Source organism: Balaenoptera ricei, chromosome 2, assembly GCF_028023285.1.
Source record: "Balaenoptera ricei isolate mBalRic1 chromosome 2, mBalRic1.hap2, whole genome shotgun sequence".
In the NCBI taxonomy this organism is placed as follows: Eukaryota; Metazoa; Chordata; class Mammalia; order Artiodactyla; family Balaenopteridae; genus Balaenoptera; species Balaenoptera ricei.
Genome location: NC_082640.1, coordinates 79,387,630 through 79,405,262, shown reverse-complemented (window position 1 = coordinate 79,405,262; position 17,633 = coordinate 79,387,630). Strand labels below are relative to the sequence as shown.

The 17,633-nt window shown below is 34.3% G+C and overlaps 1 protein-coding gene across 7 annotated transcripts in view; it reads right to left on the bottom strand.

Annotated features, from left to right (window-relative positions):
• Nucleotides 1–8,781: 8,781 nt before the first annotated feature.
• ZNF280D (zinc finger protein 280D) overlaps nt 8,782–17,633 on the bottom strand; it is a 123,583-nt gene continuing 114,731 nt past the window's right edge. For 4 of the 7 annotated variants that reach the window (XM_059913213.1, XM_059913211.1, XM_059913212.1 and 1 more), the window contains 2 exons: nt 16,298–16,353; nt 11,640–13,543 (listed from right to left, as the gene is read on the bottom strand). In XM_059913213.1, coding sequence (XP_059769196.1) covers nt 12,919–13,543; nt 16,298–16,353 — 681 coding nt within the window. In that variant the 3' untranslated portion in view covers nt 11,640–12,918. Of the gene's footprint in view, nt 9,074–9,476; nt 10,114–11,511; nt 11,584–11,639; nt 13,544–16,297; nt 16,354–17,633 lie in introns of those variants that run through there. The other 3 variants (XR_009500824.1, XR_009500825.1, XR_009500823.1) reach the window with 3 other exon arrangements.

The following is a 17,633-nucleotide window of genomic DNA, read 5'->3' as shown; positions in this document are numbered from 1 at the left end:
TCCTCTTTTGTAGACCCTAGCAGAGGCTTATAACTGATGAACTGTCAACATGTTTTTGTTTTGTTTACACATTTTTGGCCAACACTTAAAAATCAAGAGATCTCATATCCCATTCTGAGTCTGCATTTTTTTTTTTTTTAAAGATTGGTTGATTGATTGATTGCTATGTTGGGTCTTCATTTCTGTGCGAGGGCTTTCTCTAGTTGCGGCGAGCAGGGGCCACTCCTCATGGCGATGCATGGGCCTCTCACTATCGCGGCCTCTCTTGTTGCGGAGCACAGGCTCCAGACGCGCAGGCTCAGTAGTTGTGGCTCATGGGCCTAGTTGCTCCGCGGCATGTGGGATCTTCCCAGACCAGGGCTTGAACCCGTGTCCCCTGCATTAGCAGGCAGATTCTCAACCACTGCACCACCAGGGAAGCCCCTGAGTCTGCATTTCTGACTGGCAGTAGTGGATTAGAACTGACTGACTAGCAGAGGTTACCGTTAGAAAAGGGTATGTGGTCTCAAGTGGAATCTAAAAGTATTTTTAGTTCCTGTTTGGGGAAAGGGTAAATATAATTAACTTTAAACTTAAAAAAATTAAGGATATATGGTATAATTCTTGGGTTACCCAATAAAAAGATTTTTAAAAAATAGAATATAGAACATATAACTTCCAAAACCAGTAGAATAAAAAAAAAAATGTGAAAAAGGATACTTCAAAAGAAGACAATAAGATAAAAAAATAAAGCAATAGCAACAGAAATATGTTTTCTAGAAATAGAAAAATTGATCAGTACCATAAATGCAGTAGACTTAATGCTATAAATAAAAGACAAAGATTATCTGATTGATTTTTTAAATAAATTTATTTATTTAATTCATTTATTTAGGCTGCGTTGGGTCTTCATTGTTGCGCGCGGGCTTTGTCTAGTTGCAGCAAGCGGGGGCTACTCTTTGTTGTGGTGCACGGGCTTCTCATTGTGGTGGCTTCTCTTTGTTGCGGAGCACGGGCTCTAGGCACGTGGGCTTCAGTATATGTGGCATGCAGGCTCAGTAGTTGTGGCTTGTGGGCTCTAGAGAACAGGCTCAGTAGGTGTGGCGCACAGGCTTAGTTGCTCTGCGGCATGTGGGATCTTCCTGGAACCAGGGCTCAAACCTGAGTTCCCTGCATTGGCAGGAGGATTCTTAACCACTGTGCCACCAGGGAAGTCCCTGAATTTTAATAACATAATTTTATGCTACAGAAAGTATAATAGTGGGAAAATAAATATTAAAAATATACTAACCAAAAGAAAGTTTGTATAGCTGTATCAAACAAAATACAGGCACACCTCAGAGACAGTGCAAGTTCAGTTCAACATCACTGCAATAAAGTGAGTCACATGAATTTTTTGGTTTCCTAGTGAATATAAAAGTTATGTTTACATTATACTGTAGTCTATTAAGTGTGCAATAATAGCATTATGCCTAAAAAATGTACGTACATTAATTAAAAAATACTTTATTGCTAAAAGATGCTAACCATCAACTGAGGCTTCAGTGAGCTGTGTAGTAACACCAAAGATCATGGTCACACATCACCATAACAATGTAACAGTAATGAAAAAGTTTGAAATACTGTGAGAATTACCAAAATGTGACACAGAGACATGAAATGAGCAAATGCTGCTGGAAAAATGGTGCCAATTTCCTTGATGCAGGGTTGCCACAAACCTTCAGTTTGTTAAAAATGCAGTATCTGTGAAGTGCAATAAAGCAAAGCACAATAAAACAAGCTATGCCTGTAAATTGTAAGTATTACTAGAGATATAGAGGGTCACTACATAATAAGGCTCAAGTCACCAGGAAAATAAACTAAGCTTGTAGGCATATAATCTCAAAGCAAAAGTTGATAAAATTACAGCTTATATACAAATCCATTATCAGAGTCAGATTTTAAAATATTTCTCTCAGTAACTGATAGATCAAGGGAAAAAAAATTTAGTAAAGCTATAGATGATTTGAGCAACATAGTTAAGTAATTTGATCTCAGGTGTCTACCTTCTGCCCCAAAGACTTCTTTTAGCATTTCTTGTAACGTGGGTCTCCTGGTGGTACATTTTCACAGGCTTTGCCTTTGGTTGAAAAGCATTTTTGCTGGGAATACAGTTCTAGGTTTACAGGGTTTGTTTTTTTTTTTCCAGTACTTTTAAGGAATTCTGATGTCATCCTTATTTTTGTTCCTCTGTATGTCATTGTTTTTTTTATCTGGTTGCTTAAAATTCTTAAATTTTTTCTCTTTATTACTGGTTTTAAGCAATTTGATTATGTTGTCTTTGTGAGTCTTCTTCATGTATCATGTATCATCAAATCCCTTGCGGCTTGTTGAGCTTCTTGGATCTGGGGGTTTAGAGTTTTCAAGTTTAGAAAATATTAGGCCTCTTGACGTCCCACGGCTCACTAAATAGTTTCTATTGCTGTGTCTTCAAATTCTGTGATCTTTTCTTCCACTATGTCTGCTCTGCCATTAATTCCATCAGCATAATTTTTATCCCAGACATTGTAGTTTCCATCTCTAAAGCTTAATTTGGGTCTTTTTAACATCCTCTTAACTTTTTGAAGATAGTTATATGATATGTTTTAATATCCTGTCCCAATTCTGACATCTGTTTCAGTTCTGGGTCAGTTTTGACTGGCTGTTTTTCTCATTATGGTCATGTTTTCCTGCCTCTTTGTATGCCTGGTAATCTTTAACTGGATGTCAGACACTATGAGTTTTACCTTTGTGGGTGCTAGATATATTTGTATCCCTATATATCTTCTTGAATTTTGTTCTGGGATACAGTACACTTGTATGTAAATTATTGAACCCTTTCAGGTCTTGCTTTTATGATTTGTTAGTTGGGTAAAGAGCAGGGCTCAGCCTAGGGCTAATTACTCCCATAGTAACAACTTCCTGAGTTCTCTACCCAGTGCTCCATGAATTATAATTTTTTTTTTTCATTCCGTCTGGTAGGAATATGCACTGTTTCTGTACCCCCCCTAATCCTTTCAGATTGTCCTTTCTCTAGCCCTGGGTAGTTGCTGAATACTACAAATCTCTCTGCGCAGCTCTCTCCTCTTTGGGACTTGGCCCTATGAACTCGAACTCCCTGGGTTTCTCCAGACTCTCAGCTCTGTCTCCTCAACCTAGGGAATCTCCCAGTTTTTGTCTCAGTTTCCTTTCCCTGTGTTAAAGCTTGGAAGCTCTCAAAGAAGTAAGCTGAGGTAATCATAAGGCTCACCTAATTTGTTTTCTCTCACGGATCACTGTCTTTCCTGATATCACTGTCTTGAAAACCAGTTTCATGTTGCTTTGTTTGTTTCAGAGGGGAGGGTTAAATCCAGTCCTTATTACTACAAGTTGGTCAGAAGTGAAAGTTCTAAAACTATGTTTTAAATTATGCAATAAAACAATTTTTAAAAATCCTTAGGGGGACTAATATAAAATTACTGTGCAATAGGATAATAGTAAAAGATAGGAAATGCTGAGATAGATCTAAAAAGGTTAGAAAATTCTAATAGGTCCTCAGGCACAGGCATGAAAAGATTTTCACAATGTTACTAAGTTTATCAGTTAGGATAGGTTAGAATTATGTTATGGTAACCACCCTCAAATATCAATTACTAAAATCAAAAAGGTTTATTTCTTACTCATTTTAAAAGTCCACTGCAAATTGGGAAGGTGATTCTTCTCTTCATCACAGTTACTCAAATGACAGAGCAACCACCAACTCAAGCGTTGCCAATAAACAAATTAGAGGAAAGACAGGCATCTAGAGAGTCTCAAATTGGCAATTCAATTCTCCAGTTCAGAAGTGGAGCCCACAATTCACAGGCCAGACCCAGAAAGATGGCACCACCCAACCATAAGGGAAGTGTAATCCTGCTATGTGTCTGGTTCTCTAGAGAGAACTACTGTAACTACAAGGTGAAGAGCCCTAATGACTATCACAGAGCACGCTTCTGGTCAGCAGTTATTCAGTGTATCCTCCTTCTTATAGCCAAAACACACTCCTTCTCTTCGAAGGAGAGATAACTCAACAGTACCATTAAATCAACGGCATCAAGCTCAAAGTTCAGTATCTCTTGCTAGTCTCTAAATCAGGGGATAGTATGCACTAGTCTCCTCTAGATTGGTTATCCTATGAATTAAAAAGCTGTCCTCTACACACACAAGGTTGAAACAGAGATAGAAAAACTGTAAATAAACACTCCTATCCTGAAGGAGAAAGATGGGAAACACTCAGTCACTGGTCCAAAACAATTCTCTGCTACAAGGACACTACTCTGGTGGTGCAAAAATTCCTTGATGAGAACCTGACTCTGCTTGCTGGAAGGGGATCTCTAATCAATTGCTGTCCAAAGTTATTGATCCCACCATCCAGGAGGTCCTTCCTTTTTTCTTTATCCTTCTTGACCACAGAGGTAGACATTGGGGAATATGTTTTATTTGGGGACCAAGCAACTTTCTCTGTCTGCTACCCCGTGTAGAAAGTTGGGGGCCCAAGGGTCATTTTGAGCTGATCAGTCATAAACTTTTAGTCCAGGCTCATGGTTTGACAGTTCAACTTTCTCAAAATGTTTGCTTTTTATTTATCTGACTGCAGTCAGCAGTGAGCCAATACTCACACCCACAAATTTAAAGAAGTGCTCCCCCCAGCTCCTCTTTACACTTGACTGGAGTACCCTGAGCCCATCAGGCACTGGTAGAAGACTGACGTTTTAGCAACTGTTTCCTAAGCCATTTTATATATCTGAACAAATTACTGGGCATTGGTATTTCCAATTCCTGACAGGTATTAATATTTAGGATGTGGGAATGAGAAATGAAAACTTCTGGGAATTCTCAGGTATCCCCAAATTACACAGAATTGTCATTCTATATTTTTCATAGCACCATACTTAATATATTTAAAATAGTTATGAGTGACCAAAATAAATACTGAATCATTTTTCTGTGATAGTTATACTAAATGTTCCAGATATTTTCTGTTAAAAAAGACATAATAATAAATGTTTATTAACATGAACCAATGTATTGGGACAAGATTATATACTTCAATACCATTATATCTACCTGACATTGATATTTGATAACAGAAAACATTAAATAAAGGAAACTAACAAAAATGCCAATAAAAATCATTTGTTAAATTGGAAGCACTACAAATATTTGTTTAAAAGTTTTTCTTAAAATGCAATCTATCATACTAAGTGAAGTAAGTCAGACAGAGAAAGACAAATATCATATGATATCGATCATATGTGGAATCTAATTTTAAAAAATGATACAAATGAACTTATTTACAAAACAGAAACAGACTCACCAATTTTGAAAACAAACCTATGGTTACCAAAGGGGAAATGTCGGGGGGAGGGATAAATTAGGAGTTTGGGATTAACATACACACACTACTATATATAAGATAGATAACCAACAAGGACCTACTGTATAGCACAGGGAATTACACTCAATATTCTATAATAACCTATATAGGTGAAGAATCTGAAAAAAAGAATGAATATATGTATAACTGAATCACTTTGCTGTACACCTGAAACTAACACAACATTGTAAATCAACTATACTTCAATAAAATTTTTTAAAAAGAAATCTAAAAAGATACAACACATTAATTGCCCTATCTGATAGTCTTTATCTTTATTTTATAACAACTATTCCAGACGTAGAAATTCTTCTTTCATTTTTGCATCGATATTAGTGAAGTTGCTAGGGACTGTCCAAAAACATCTTCAAGTTGGTGTTAGGTTACATGTTACTTCATAGAAGCTCTTTTCCTTTCTTAATGATAAAAAATATTTTGTCTGCTAGCCCAGATTTTGGTCTTATTGTTGCAATTGATAGTGCTTTTGCTAATTTAGACTTTAGATCAGTTTCTGATCTCATTTCAGAATGTTCCACAACATTTACTTCTTTTCTTTGCATTTATTGTTTAAGTATTTGTAAAGAATAGCACCCTTTGGCAAATAATCATACACTGGGAAGTGCCAATAAATTTATTTGGTAGTTACTTGACTAATGTTACATTTGGCTCTCCTCTCAAAAGTAAAAACACCACACAGAATCACAAGTCAAAATTGATAATTTATGGAATTATTTTGCTTCCACAACATGTTATTTTTGGAAGACCATTGATGGGATTTGTATAAAGTATCCTATGAATATAAACTTACTAATTTTTATTTTACTTGCAAGAATGACTCACCATTAGCAGCAGACAGGGGTATGAATACACATTTATACCATGGCAATAGCTACAAGTATGACTGAGTGATCAGACTATGACCACTTCTCTTCTGTGGACTCCTATTGTGGTTCCTGGAAATGTTGACTTTACTCTTGGACTCCACCTGTCAGCATTCCCTAGTCTTACTTTTGAGCTTGACTTCAGAGGATTCCTGCAAACCAGTAATGGCTCTAACTTCATTACTTAGCTTTAATTCTCATAGGAAAGTTACAATACTTTTTCCTGTTTCATCGATTTCTTGACTGATTTGTCTTGAAATTCAGAAAAATATGTGTTTCCCAAGAAATGCCGTGAAGGAATTTACACATAGAAGAAACACTTCGGGGCCTCTCTTTAATCTAATTAATTGGTATGATGGCCATATTCATAATTTAATTAAGTTTTCTTGCTTAGGCCTTCTCCTTTTACTGGTTGGGGGTGAGAAGTTTAGCCTTTTCCAACCCTGCAAGTATCTGGATTTGTGGACTTTTTCTATTCTCTTTTGTTCCCACTTTCAATCTTACCATTTCTCATCTGAGTTCACTTCTTTCTCAGAGTAAGTTGTCAAATGCAGCCAATATAGTAACCAAAACATGCTATTAACATTTTGTTAGTCAAACTCTTCCAATAGAGATACAACTTCATTACGTACACCATTTGTCTTTCAGCTATTACAGTCAAGTTTACCAAATCTCTCACCATAGCAGAATGTGGATCACCACATGTAGCCTTGCCATCTGCCACCTAAGCCAATGCAATACACTGGTGTAATGTAGCTCAGCTGTGTTTCTTCTAATGGCAGCAATCCACTTTCAGGATTAATTCCTACATCAGTAGGGAGAGACTTAGTTATGCTGTAGAACAAAAATTCTCTAACTGCAGTAGCTTAAAATAAAAATGCTATTTCTCCTTCATGCTATATGTGTATCTAAATAAACAGGAAGGCTCTTTTCATAGTCCCTCAGGAACCAAGCCTGATATAGCAATCACCATCTGAATAGTAAAAATGTTACCATGCTTGAGGGAAAAGAGGGTTCTAAAGAGTCTCACATTAACAACTAAATCCTCGAAACCAGAAGTCACTTTCACTCACAACTCACTGGCCAGAAACTAGTCATATGGCCACACACTAGAAATATTTGGTGAATAGCAGGAATGAAAATCTACATTAGGCTAAAAACAAGCTGACTTTGAAGAATCAAAGAAAAAAATCTAGGTGAATAAACTCTTAACTCCTACAAGTTAATGCTGGACCAAGAAGCTTTCTGTAAGTACTATGGTATGATAATTAAAATAAGTATGGGTTTCTATTTTTCAATTTAAAAACTGAATACTCTTCAATCTAATAAATTATACACTTTAGAATTTTAGTACAGGTAAATAAAATATGGACCAAAATTTATGGAATAAGAGCTTCACTGCAGTGTCTATAATAGTGAAAATAAAAGAACAGTTATAAAGTTATGATTATACCCATACAAAAATATAGGGCAGGGGTTGGCAAACTTTGTCTTGAAGTGCCAGATTGTAAATCCTTGAGACTTACGGACCATACGGCCTCTGTCATGTACAACTGTGCTGTTGTAGTGCAAAAGCTACAACAGACAATATATAAACAAATGACATGGCTGTTTTCTAATAAAATTTTGTTTACAAAAAAAGGTAGCCAACTGTGGGGCATAGTTTGCTAGCCCCTGATATAGAGCAATTAAAATCAAGTTTTTAAGGCAGTGCGTAAATGCTTAAAATATTTTGAAAGCTTAAAACTACAGTTTATAATTACCAAATTCTCCACAAATGGCAAGTTTTACTTTAGTATTTAAGAGGGAAAATTCATCTTAAAAAAGAGGTTGAATTGGGTGAGTAATGTAGTCAGTTTTTCTGTTCTGTTTTTAGAAAAGTCAAATGACCCTAGATGTACCTGAAATATTTCTGTAAACCGAAATCCAAGGTCACTTCTGTGATCAGCAGTTATTCAGGCCATTAATATCTGCAGCTACAGCTTCATTTATAGCTTGGTCCAAAAATCTCCATAATGATGACCCACTGTGTCATCAAAGAAGACTAAATTATGCATAGTATATTCTTTTAAATAACAAAAGTGATTTTATAATACTTTTAAAAAGCAATTAAAAGTTACCTTTAGCTAACTGTAAAAGTAATTTCACCCAGGACACCTCATCCCTCGATGATGTTACAGATGCTGCTACAGATGTGTTTAATTCCTTACAAGATGATCCAAGTGAAGTATCTTTGAGTTTATAGATTTTGAGATGAAAATTAAACATTACCATGACTTTAAAAAAATCTATTTGACTATTCATTTTGTGTACATGGATTGGCAGATATGCCTCATTAGTAAACAATATTTTTAAAATAATCATTTCTCTTTTAATGCTTAGACATAGGTAAATTGTGTTTTATTTTTAGCTGAAAAAACAAGTCTTAGTGTTATAGTAATCTAGTAAAAATGAAACACTTGCAATTCTTTTTAGTGCCTGTATACATACAAAAGTCCTAATTCACTGAAGTCAGTACAAGTGAGTGATCCTGGAGTAACAAGTTTGATGGAACAAAAATGATCATATCAACCATAATTTTAAAATGACATTACAGAAGCCTAAAAAAATGTAATGATGTCAAAACATTTATAATTATTATATAAAGTGTATCTTTAAATCACATGCTGTCTTTCCTGTTAATAGAATATTCACTAACCCCTCCTCTTGAGGTAAAATTCCTCAATTCCTATTAGTAAAAGAGATCAGTAGGTCCTCTTCTTTAGGTTAAGAGGTCCTCCATTCCATATGCATATAATCACTGTAGGAATAATAAATAAAACTGTAATTAGTACCATCAATGGAAGGGTTATTTGCAAAAACTGATATATTTTTAAAAGGGACATTCAGTATAAATGCTAGGAACTATAGATGTGGTAGAAAACACTAACTTCAGAATCAGATCAAATTACGTTCAAATCTTGGCTTTGTAACCTTAGACAAGTAATTGCCCAGATATCTTTTTACTTATAGCTGAAACAAGGTGACTCATATCTTGTCAGTTCCTTTTAAAAAATGTTTAGAATAGTTCTTTAAAAATTTATAGGGTGAAAAAAATTACAATTTCCTTCCTAAAACATCGGAGAGATACAAAGGGGAAAAAATAACATAAATAAATATGGCATTCAGATTTTCAACGTAAATTAAAAGTGTATCCACAAAATGAACGTTTCTTAACGTCACTGAACTGCACATGTAATCAATCATAATTCTGTTGTTAGGTAACAGGAGACTATAATACAGTAAGGCACCTTGGTAGTTAGTTCTTAGGCAAAGAGTCACTTGAGTGCATCACTGGCTTTCATAGTCAATCAAGAAAGTCTAAGTGCTTGTTGTGTATTGGTTTGTTATGATTTCAAATCCACTTGTTTATGACTTAAGTGAAGTTGTTTTGATCTACAGGTAAATTTGTTTACACTAAGGAAGCTGTGCCAGGATGATGTCATCAACATCTGCTGTTGTTGATAAGCATTCAGCAGCTCAGCCATTAAGGGGTGCCGCTGGGGAGGATAATCAATACGAACATATGGAAGAGCAGCTATCGAGTGATGGACACTTAAACTTTAAATACCGAGAATTTATGAGGACTTACCGAGAGTGTTTAGTCTGGGCAAGGCTACTCTTTGCTGACTTACATAGCTCTGTGAAGATCTTGAGACACTTGCTCCTGCCATGGCCAGGCCACTCTTGGTCCTCAGCAGTGTTAAACTGTGCAGCAGTCTCAGGAAGAGGAAGGGACATCTGTTCCTGCCTTGGCAAGGCTACTCCTGGTAGGCAGTGGTGTAAGTCATGTAATGGTCCCTGGAGTCATAACATTTGGAACAGCCCAGCTTGCTTACCGACACCGGTACTGTCACCCCCTAGCTACGTGCCCCAGCAGCAAGAGACCTACGCTGGCAGCTGATACCCAGCTTTTAGTTGGAAGGACTGACTCTACAGACAACCAATTCCTGGAAAGGTACACCTCAACTAAATTTGGACTTTCTTTCATCTCCTCTTTGCCTGGAACAACAGTGTAATCAATCTATTATTAGTTTGGAGTATGTTATTTCTTTATTAGCTTATTAACAGACATTATCCTGTATGGTATCGGCTTGCGAAATATTATTTTTATAAATTATAATTCTCACAGTGAACTGGTGTTAAATAAGTTATTGGCAAAGAAAATCTCAGTCCCTGAGCACAATTTGCCCAGACAAAACAGCACTCTAAAGCAGGTGGTGGCAAACTACAGTCCACTGGCCAAATCCAACCAACATTCTGTTTTTGTAAATAAAGTTTTATTGGAACACAAACAGGCTACCATTTACATATTGTCTATAGGTGCTCTTAAGCTATAAGGAAGAGTTGGATAATTGTGACCACACAGTCCACAATTATTCACTATCTGGCTCTACAGAGAAAAAGTTTGCTGACCACTGTGCTAAAGCACTGCTACTCAAAGGTTTGGTTTGCATACCTGAATTGTTTGTTCCTGATCAGAAATGAGATAAGGAGATTATGTGAAAACAGAAACCAACTATGTTAGCAAGTACAATGTTTATTTCAACTATTTTTTTGTTTTCATTGCTAGACTTTCTCAATGAAGGATTTATAGTCTGGTACAAGTTCCTTTTCTCACAGTGGATAGGTATAAACTATTCATTGATCAGGTACTTTCAGTACCACTACTGTAAGTATGTAGGGGCAGGAGAAGGAACTACTCAAAGCTCACAAGGGACTACAGTGTCACTTAGAGACTTATTTTGGTACAGTGCTCTAGGTTTTTGAAGCATTAGGTGACAGCCTTGGCAACTAATTGAATGAGATTCAGAAAATGGTCCTTACACAGATTTTTTCTTCCCCTTACTCCAAAAGTCTTCTCTGCTATAGATTTATGTTTCAACAAGGTGAAGGATGACAGTTAATAAGTTCCTCTATCCCATCTTTTCTTGGGAGCAGGAAAGATAAAAATATTTGCCCCCACCCTCAAAAATATTCAAGAAAATAAGTCAATAAAATATTTTGCCTATTTAGCCTCTTTAATTTACTGAGCAGATAGAAAACTATAATATTAAATTATAATTCTCTTGAAGTAGAAGAATTTATAAAGCAAATCAATTCTCTGTAAATACTAGCAGTTCTTCCCCCTGTACTTTGTCTCAATTTAAAATAAATCATGCATCAATTGAAGAATACGGAATAAAATCTACCACTAACTTTAACATGAAATTTCCTTGAGCAATATACAATTTCTAGAGGCGCCAAAGGTAATCCGACTCAAGCAGCTTTCTGAAAAATAAAATTATTCAGGGACAGATTTTTATTGCAAATATTTACTCAAAAACTACTATATACAGCAGAATTTTAATAGCCATTTTAAACATTTAACATTCAGTGAAACAAAATTTAAGAATTCAAAGCACATTTTAAGAAGTAAAAATGTAGCATTTTAAATAAAAGTTTATTAGTACTTCAAAGCAAACTACTGTTACTCATATTATTCATTTCTATATCTATTATTTTCTATATGATAAAAAAACTGAAAAAATCAATTTAGCAGCCATCTTATGGATAAATTAGGCTAAATATCCCAAACCAATTTTTTACATCCTGCTTTAGGTCCCATTTGAATTTTCTATTTTACAATTACAGAAGAAGTCACTTAAACATGGCTGAATTCATGCCAGGACATGTTTTCAGTTTACTGCTTTACAATATCTACATTAATCCATACTTTGGTTTGGTTTCCAGACCATTTTTATGGGTCTATTTCTAAAGAAGATCATTAAAACAATATTAAGAGCATAATAGCTACAGGAGTTTCAACAATGGGTTTCTACTTTATACAACTAGTACATCAAGGGATTTCTGCACAGCTTACACACTGACAAAAAGCACAAATATAAATTTTTATTTTAATAATTTCACTTTCACTGAAAGTTTAATTAAGGTAAGCTTACAGCCTGGCAGGCTAACACTTGTATGGAGGTACACAGATTCAAATATTCTGTTTACATGCTTCTGGCAGTCTGGAATGTTATATTATATCCAAAATTAAGTTTATGTTCATCCAAATTCTCATTAGATCAACTAATTTAGCATTCTAAACATGCTCCATTTACCAGTATCATACTCAAAATGAAGCCTTCATTAACAAAGCCAATCGGCCATTATTTTAAATCAATTATTCCCAAAAGGTATGTGGTTTCCAAATCTCTTCCTTTAAGTTAATTGAAAAGGATGTACAGGTAATAAAGACTTTTAGTTTAGAACTGATGGAAATTTCAAAAGCTTTATTAGTATAATATTCTAATATTCAATTCATATTGACCACCAAGTTCCATAACCTCGAAAACTGCTAAATGAGACTTTTTCATTGCAAACTTAACTTTCATTAAAATCTTACTCATGTCTTAAAAACTTCTTGGAAATTCATACTAATCATGCTATTAATGATGAACTGATTTAATAACCTAGGTTGAATATACAGGTAAAGTGTATGAATGACCTCCCTCACATTTTTCTATGTCTGCACTCTGCAACAGCACCACTGAGCTCACCTGATAGCACTGTTCCAAATGCTCTTATCGTTGGTACACTAAAACTTAGAATGCCTAATTAATTTCAACTTCTTTCTTTTTCATCTGCCAGGTCTCCTGTTGTCTCTGTTGTGCTAAGGCTATTTTCTCCAGGAACGTCATCTGTTTGATCAGACACTACTTCATCAGTCTTGGCTGAAGGATCACCACTACCTTTCTGAAGAATCTCTGTGGCTTCAAACTCAAGCACTTCTGATGGAGTCAAAGGTTCCAAATGAATACTGCCTTGCTCACTAACATCAGAACTAACAGATTCAGGTTCATCTCTTTTTCTCAAAAACTGATCAATGCTAACATCACCAGATGTTAACTGCAAATCCTTAATATTCTTCGAAGAAAATCTAGCTTCACTGGCATTGCAATCTTCAGTCTGATCACATGCAATGAAGTTTTCTGAACTTTGGCACCTCTTCAACTCTGTTTCCTGACAAATGTGCTCTATTTGTTTTTCCTTTTCCACCTTATCTGCATCAATAATTGAATCATAACTGAAGATATTCTTTGAGCCAGTTTCCTGGTCTTCAAGACAGGTATCATTTTCTTTATCTGAACCTGATACACCTTCTTCACTTTTTGTTGTTGATGAGCCTTCAAATAAATGCACATCACATCCATTTTTTATTTCCTCTGAAGAAGCTTCATCTTGTTTACTGAAAAAATAAAGCTATTTATTATCTATTTCTTCATAATACAATGTATTTGAACACTATCAAAATAAAGACATTCTCTAAAAAATAAAAAAAAAAGGCACACTTGCCCACCAAAAAAAAAAAAAAAAGAAAAAAATTGAGGTCCCCGGTCTTTGCCATGATGTTACAATTTAGGAGGTGGCCATGTTCTTGGGCAACAGAGTGAGAAACTCCATAGTCACATATTAAAAGGAATCCTGAGGAGTCTATTCACTGGTTTTAGTCCTGGTTATCATTATTTTTATCTGTTCATACCCTTGCTTATTTTTAGTTAAAATGTGAGTGTGCTTATTAATTCGTAAGAGTAATTTAAATAAGGAATGAATAGATGTGGAAAAAACCCTATTTCTCTTTTATGATTTATATGTCCTCTTGGGCTTAGAGTGTTTTCCCTATGCAAAATCAACTAAGCATTCACAAACATTTCACTGATTTTTTAACAGCCTAATTTATAAAAACATAAACACATGCCTAAAAAATATGTAAATATAAAACATGCATACATATATGCTTATGTGTATACCTGTCTCTGTGTTTACTCTTACCCTGGTGTGTTAACAGAAACTATTTAGTGAATATAGTTCCCTATGTTATATAGTAGGACCTTGTTGTTTATCTATTTTATATATAGTAGTGTGTATATGTTAATCCCAAACTCCTAATTTATCCCTCCTCCACCCTTTCCCCTTTGGTAACCATAAGGTTTGTCTTCTATGTCTGTGAGTCTTAGAAACAGGAGATTTCTAAGAGGCTCTCCAGTCCCTTATGTCGATGTAACAATGCTTATTTTAACAAAAAGAAATTTAATGATTACATTTATATTAGTTCTTACATTAATCCACCTGGAATTTAGACTTTTTCCTAATGAACTGCCAAATATCAAAGCAATGTTATCAGATAGTCATTTATTATTTACTAAATTATATTTAAAAGGCTGTTTCTCTGCTATTTATTTTGTTGATGTGTCTTTTGACTATTACAGGCCAATACCACCCAGTTTTAACAATTAGAAATTAACATTGTACTTTATTATCTAATAGGGCAAATCACCTACATTATACTACTCTTCTCCCTAAATTAATAGTTTGAAAAAGTAAAAGATAATTGTACAAGGATGCTCATTAAAACAATGTTTAAAATAGTGAATACAGAAACAACCTAATATCTAACACAGCTGTGATTTTTAAAATTATGGTATTAATAAGTAGAAAAATATGAATCTTACGTTAAACACCACTAGTTTCCAAATCAAATCCAATTTGGATTTTCAACTAAATGTTCATTAACCATAAACTAATTTGGGAAATGACCTATCATGTAAGTTACTAATATATTACTTTCTATCTCAGTAAGTTTTTTCTTCGAAATCTTCTAAATAGATGCTGCACTTTTCTCATCTTGTTATTACTGTGAATTTTATCCATTATATTTTGTAATCACATGTTATTGGTATATCGTAAAGATTCTGAATTTTACACCAAGCTGCCTTAATTAATACCCTGATTAATTTCAATCATTCTTAGCTCATTTTCTTGGATCATACAGGTCAATTACATCATCTGCAAAAAATTATAATATTTCTCTCATTTAAATTTGTAAAATTCTTATTTTTGTTCAGATCTTATTGAACTAACTATAATTTACAGAAAATGTTAAAAAATATGGATGTGACTAGTCTGCTTTTTCTAAATCCTTATTTGAATTTTTGTTAACTTTCCCCAACCAGAATTCTAGGAAAAATGCTAGGTGAAGAAAGGGCTAGATAATTTTTCTTTTCTTTTCTTTTTCTATGTGGACTATTTTTAAAGTCTTTATTGAATTTGTTACAACATTGTTTCTGTTCTATGTTTTGTTTTTTTGGCCTTGAGGCATGTAGGATTCTAGCTGCCCAACCAGGGATTGAACCCACACACCCCCACCCCACCCCCTGCGTTGGAAGGCGAAGTCTCAATCACTGGGCCATCAAGGAAGTCCCAGGGCTAGATAATTTTTCTAGTGACGTCTAAGAAACATCTTCAAAAGGTCTTACTCCATAATTTTCTTTTTGGAGGCAATAGATTAATTAATCTCATCAGGTTAACAAGCAGCCTACTACAAAACACACAGCATAAAGATAGAAATGGGGAAAGTACTTAATCTAAAAGACAAAATCACCTTTAGCTGGAATAAAGTTCTAATTAGAATGTTGGATTTTCTTTTGCTAAAAAAAAAATTGCGAAATCTTTTGTGTTCTGCAGTGTTCTACTCAAGCATTAAATTTTTAAAAACCAATCCCTGAATTTTGAACCTTTTATGTTGAGATCCCACCAAAGAAGTAGCTTTACAGCTTTTTGAAAATACTTAAAAAATAAGATATTAAAATTACCTATTTGCAAGAATCGTCACCATCTTATAACCTGTAGCATCTTGTAACTATTTTCATTTAATAGAGGCAATTAAAATCTGTTAACATTTTACTTACTTTTAAGTACTTTTAAAAAATTTAACAACTTATAAAATGTATTCTACATGTTTAAAATTTCAAAACTAAGGATCTGCAGTATATTTCTGTTATATTAATATTTCAAAATTTTATTTTAATTAAAAGCCATTACTAAAAGGAACACCATATACAAAATTTAAATAGCCTTTTGCCAATTAACTGAAATATAACACAGCTCAAGTATCATTTTATATACATGAATTTCATGAGATTCAGTTTTTCCTTATATTTACCTTTCAGAATTTGATGTTTCTGTTTCTCCTTCAGCCATATTAGGTCTTGCAATTTCCTGAAATGATTAATAATAATTTTCTTTTATATTCAAAACTAAGCTTAAAGTAAACTACTTTTATTACCCTAAACTTTCTAGATAAAAAGAACTTAAGTGTGCTACCTAGTAAACTAAAGAGAAAAAAATTTTCTTAATTTAAAGTATGTATTAAAATAATTCTCATAACTAAAAGCATGATTTTAAAAATTGTTTTTTAAAAAACTTGTAAGAATTTCAGTGTACCAAAAGCTTCTGAATCAAGGACATGAAACAGTTATCCAGTTATAACAATACCTGCTTTCCTTAGATTCTTTCAAATATGGGCCATAATTACAATTACTTGAATAGAAAACTAGTAAAACACAGCTTGAATTTGAATGTGTCATCCACAGTATTTTATACACACATATTAAATATGGGTACTTAGATAAAACATTTATGAAATTATGATTTTATATTTGGAGCCATGGTAACCCTTCCATTGTCAAACCTAGTAATATTAAACAATAGACAAATGAAATATTTTGCTTATTTCAAATGTTTTTTGGTGAGGAAAGAATACACTAAAACCTCAGTAAGCATGAGGCCAGCCTAACAGTTTATAACAATTACAAATTATTGAGCATATATGATGCATGAGGTAGTATGTTAAGAACTTTACATTCACTATCTCATCACTTAATCCTCATATTAGATATTATAAACTCCATTTCTACAAATAAGAATAAAGACTGTGGGGGTTAAGTAGAAAACCCAAGGCAATACTACAGTAAGCGGTGAAGTTTCAAAACTAGGTCCAGCTCAGCCACAATAGTGATTGACTCAAATCTGTGAAAGTGATATGGTGTATTAATCACGTACATGTAATATTTCCTCACTCTCCAAAAGCCCTGCTAAAATGAGGGCAAAGAAATAAAATATTTTCACTCATAAAGACCAAGAAAACATCAAAGCATACTAACTGTCAAAGAGATGTCAACAAATTTTTAGATGGATAGTAGCTGGAGGAACGGAAATTGACTTCACAGTGTGGAGGAAGTTACAACTAAATGTCTGAGCAGGGAGTGCAAGGAAAAGAGAATCAGTTTTCCCAGAGAACATAAGAGATCTGGTATTCGGAGAAATTCAGTACACTATCCAGTACATAAAAGATAAAAATGAAGTATGAATACTGCTGAGAAATCTAAATGCTCTTTCCCCAACTCACACAACAGGTACCTATCCTTTCCTCTACCACTTAGGCCAAAGGTTAACTCTGTGAACTGGAGACAGTCTACACTTGTGAACACCAGGAATGG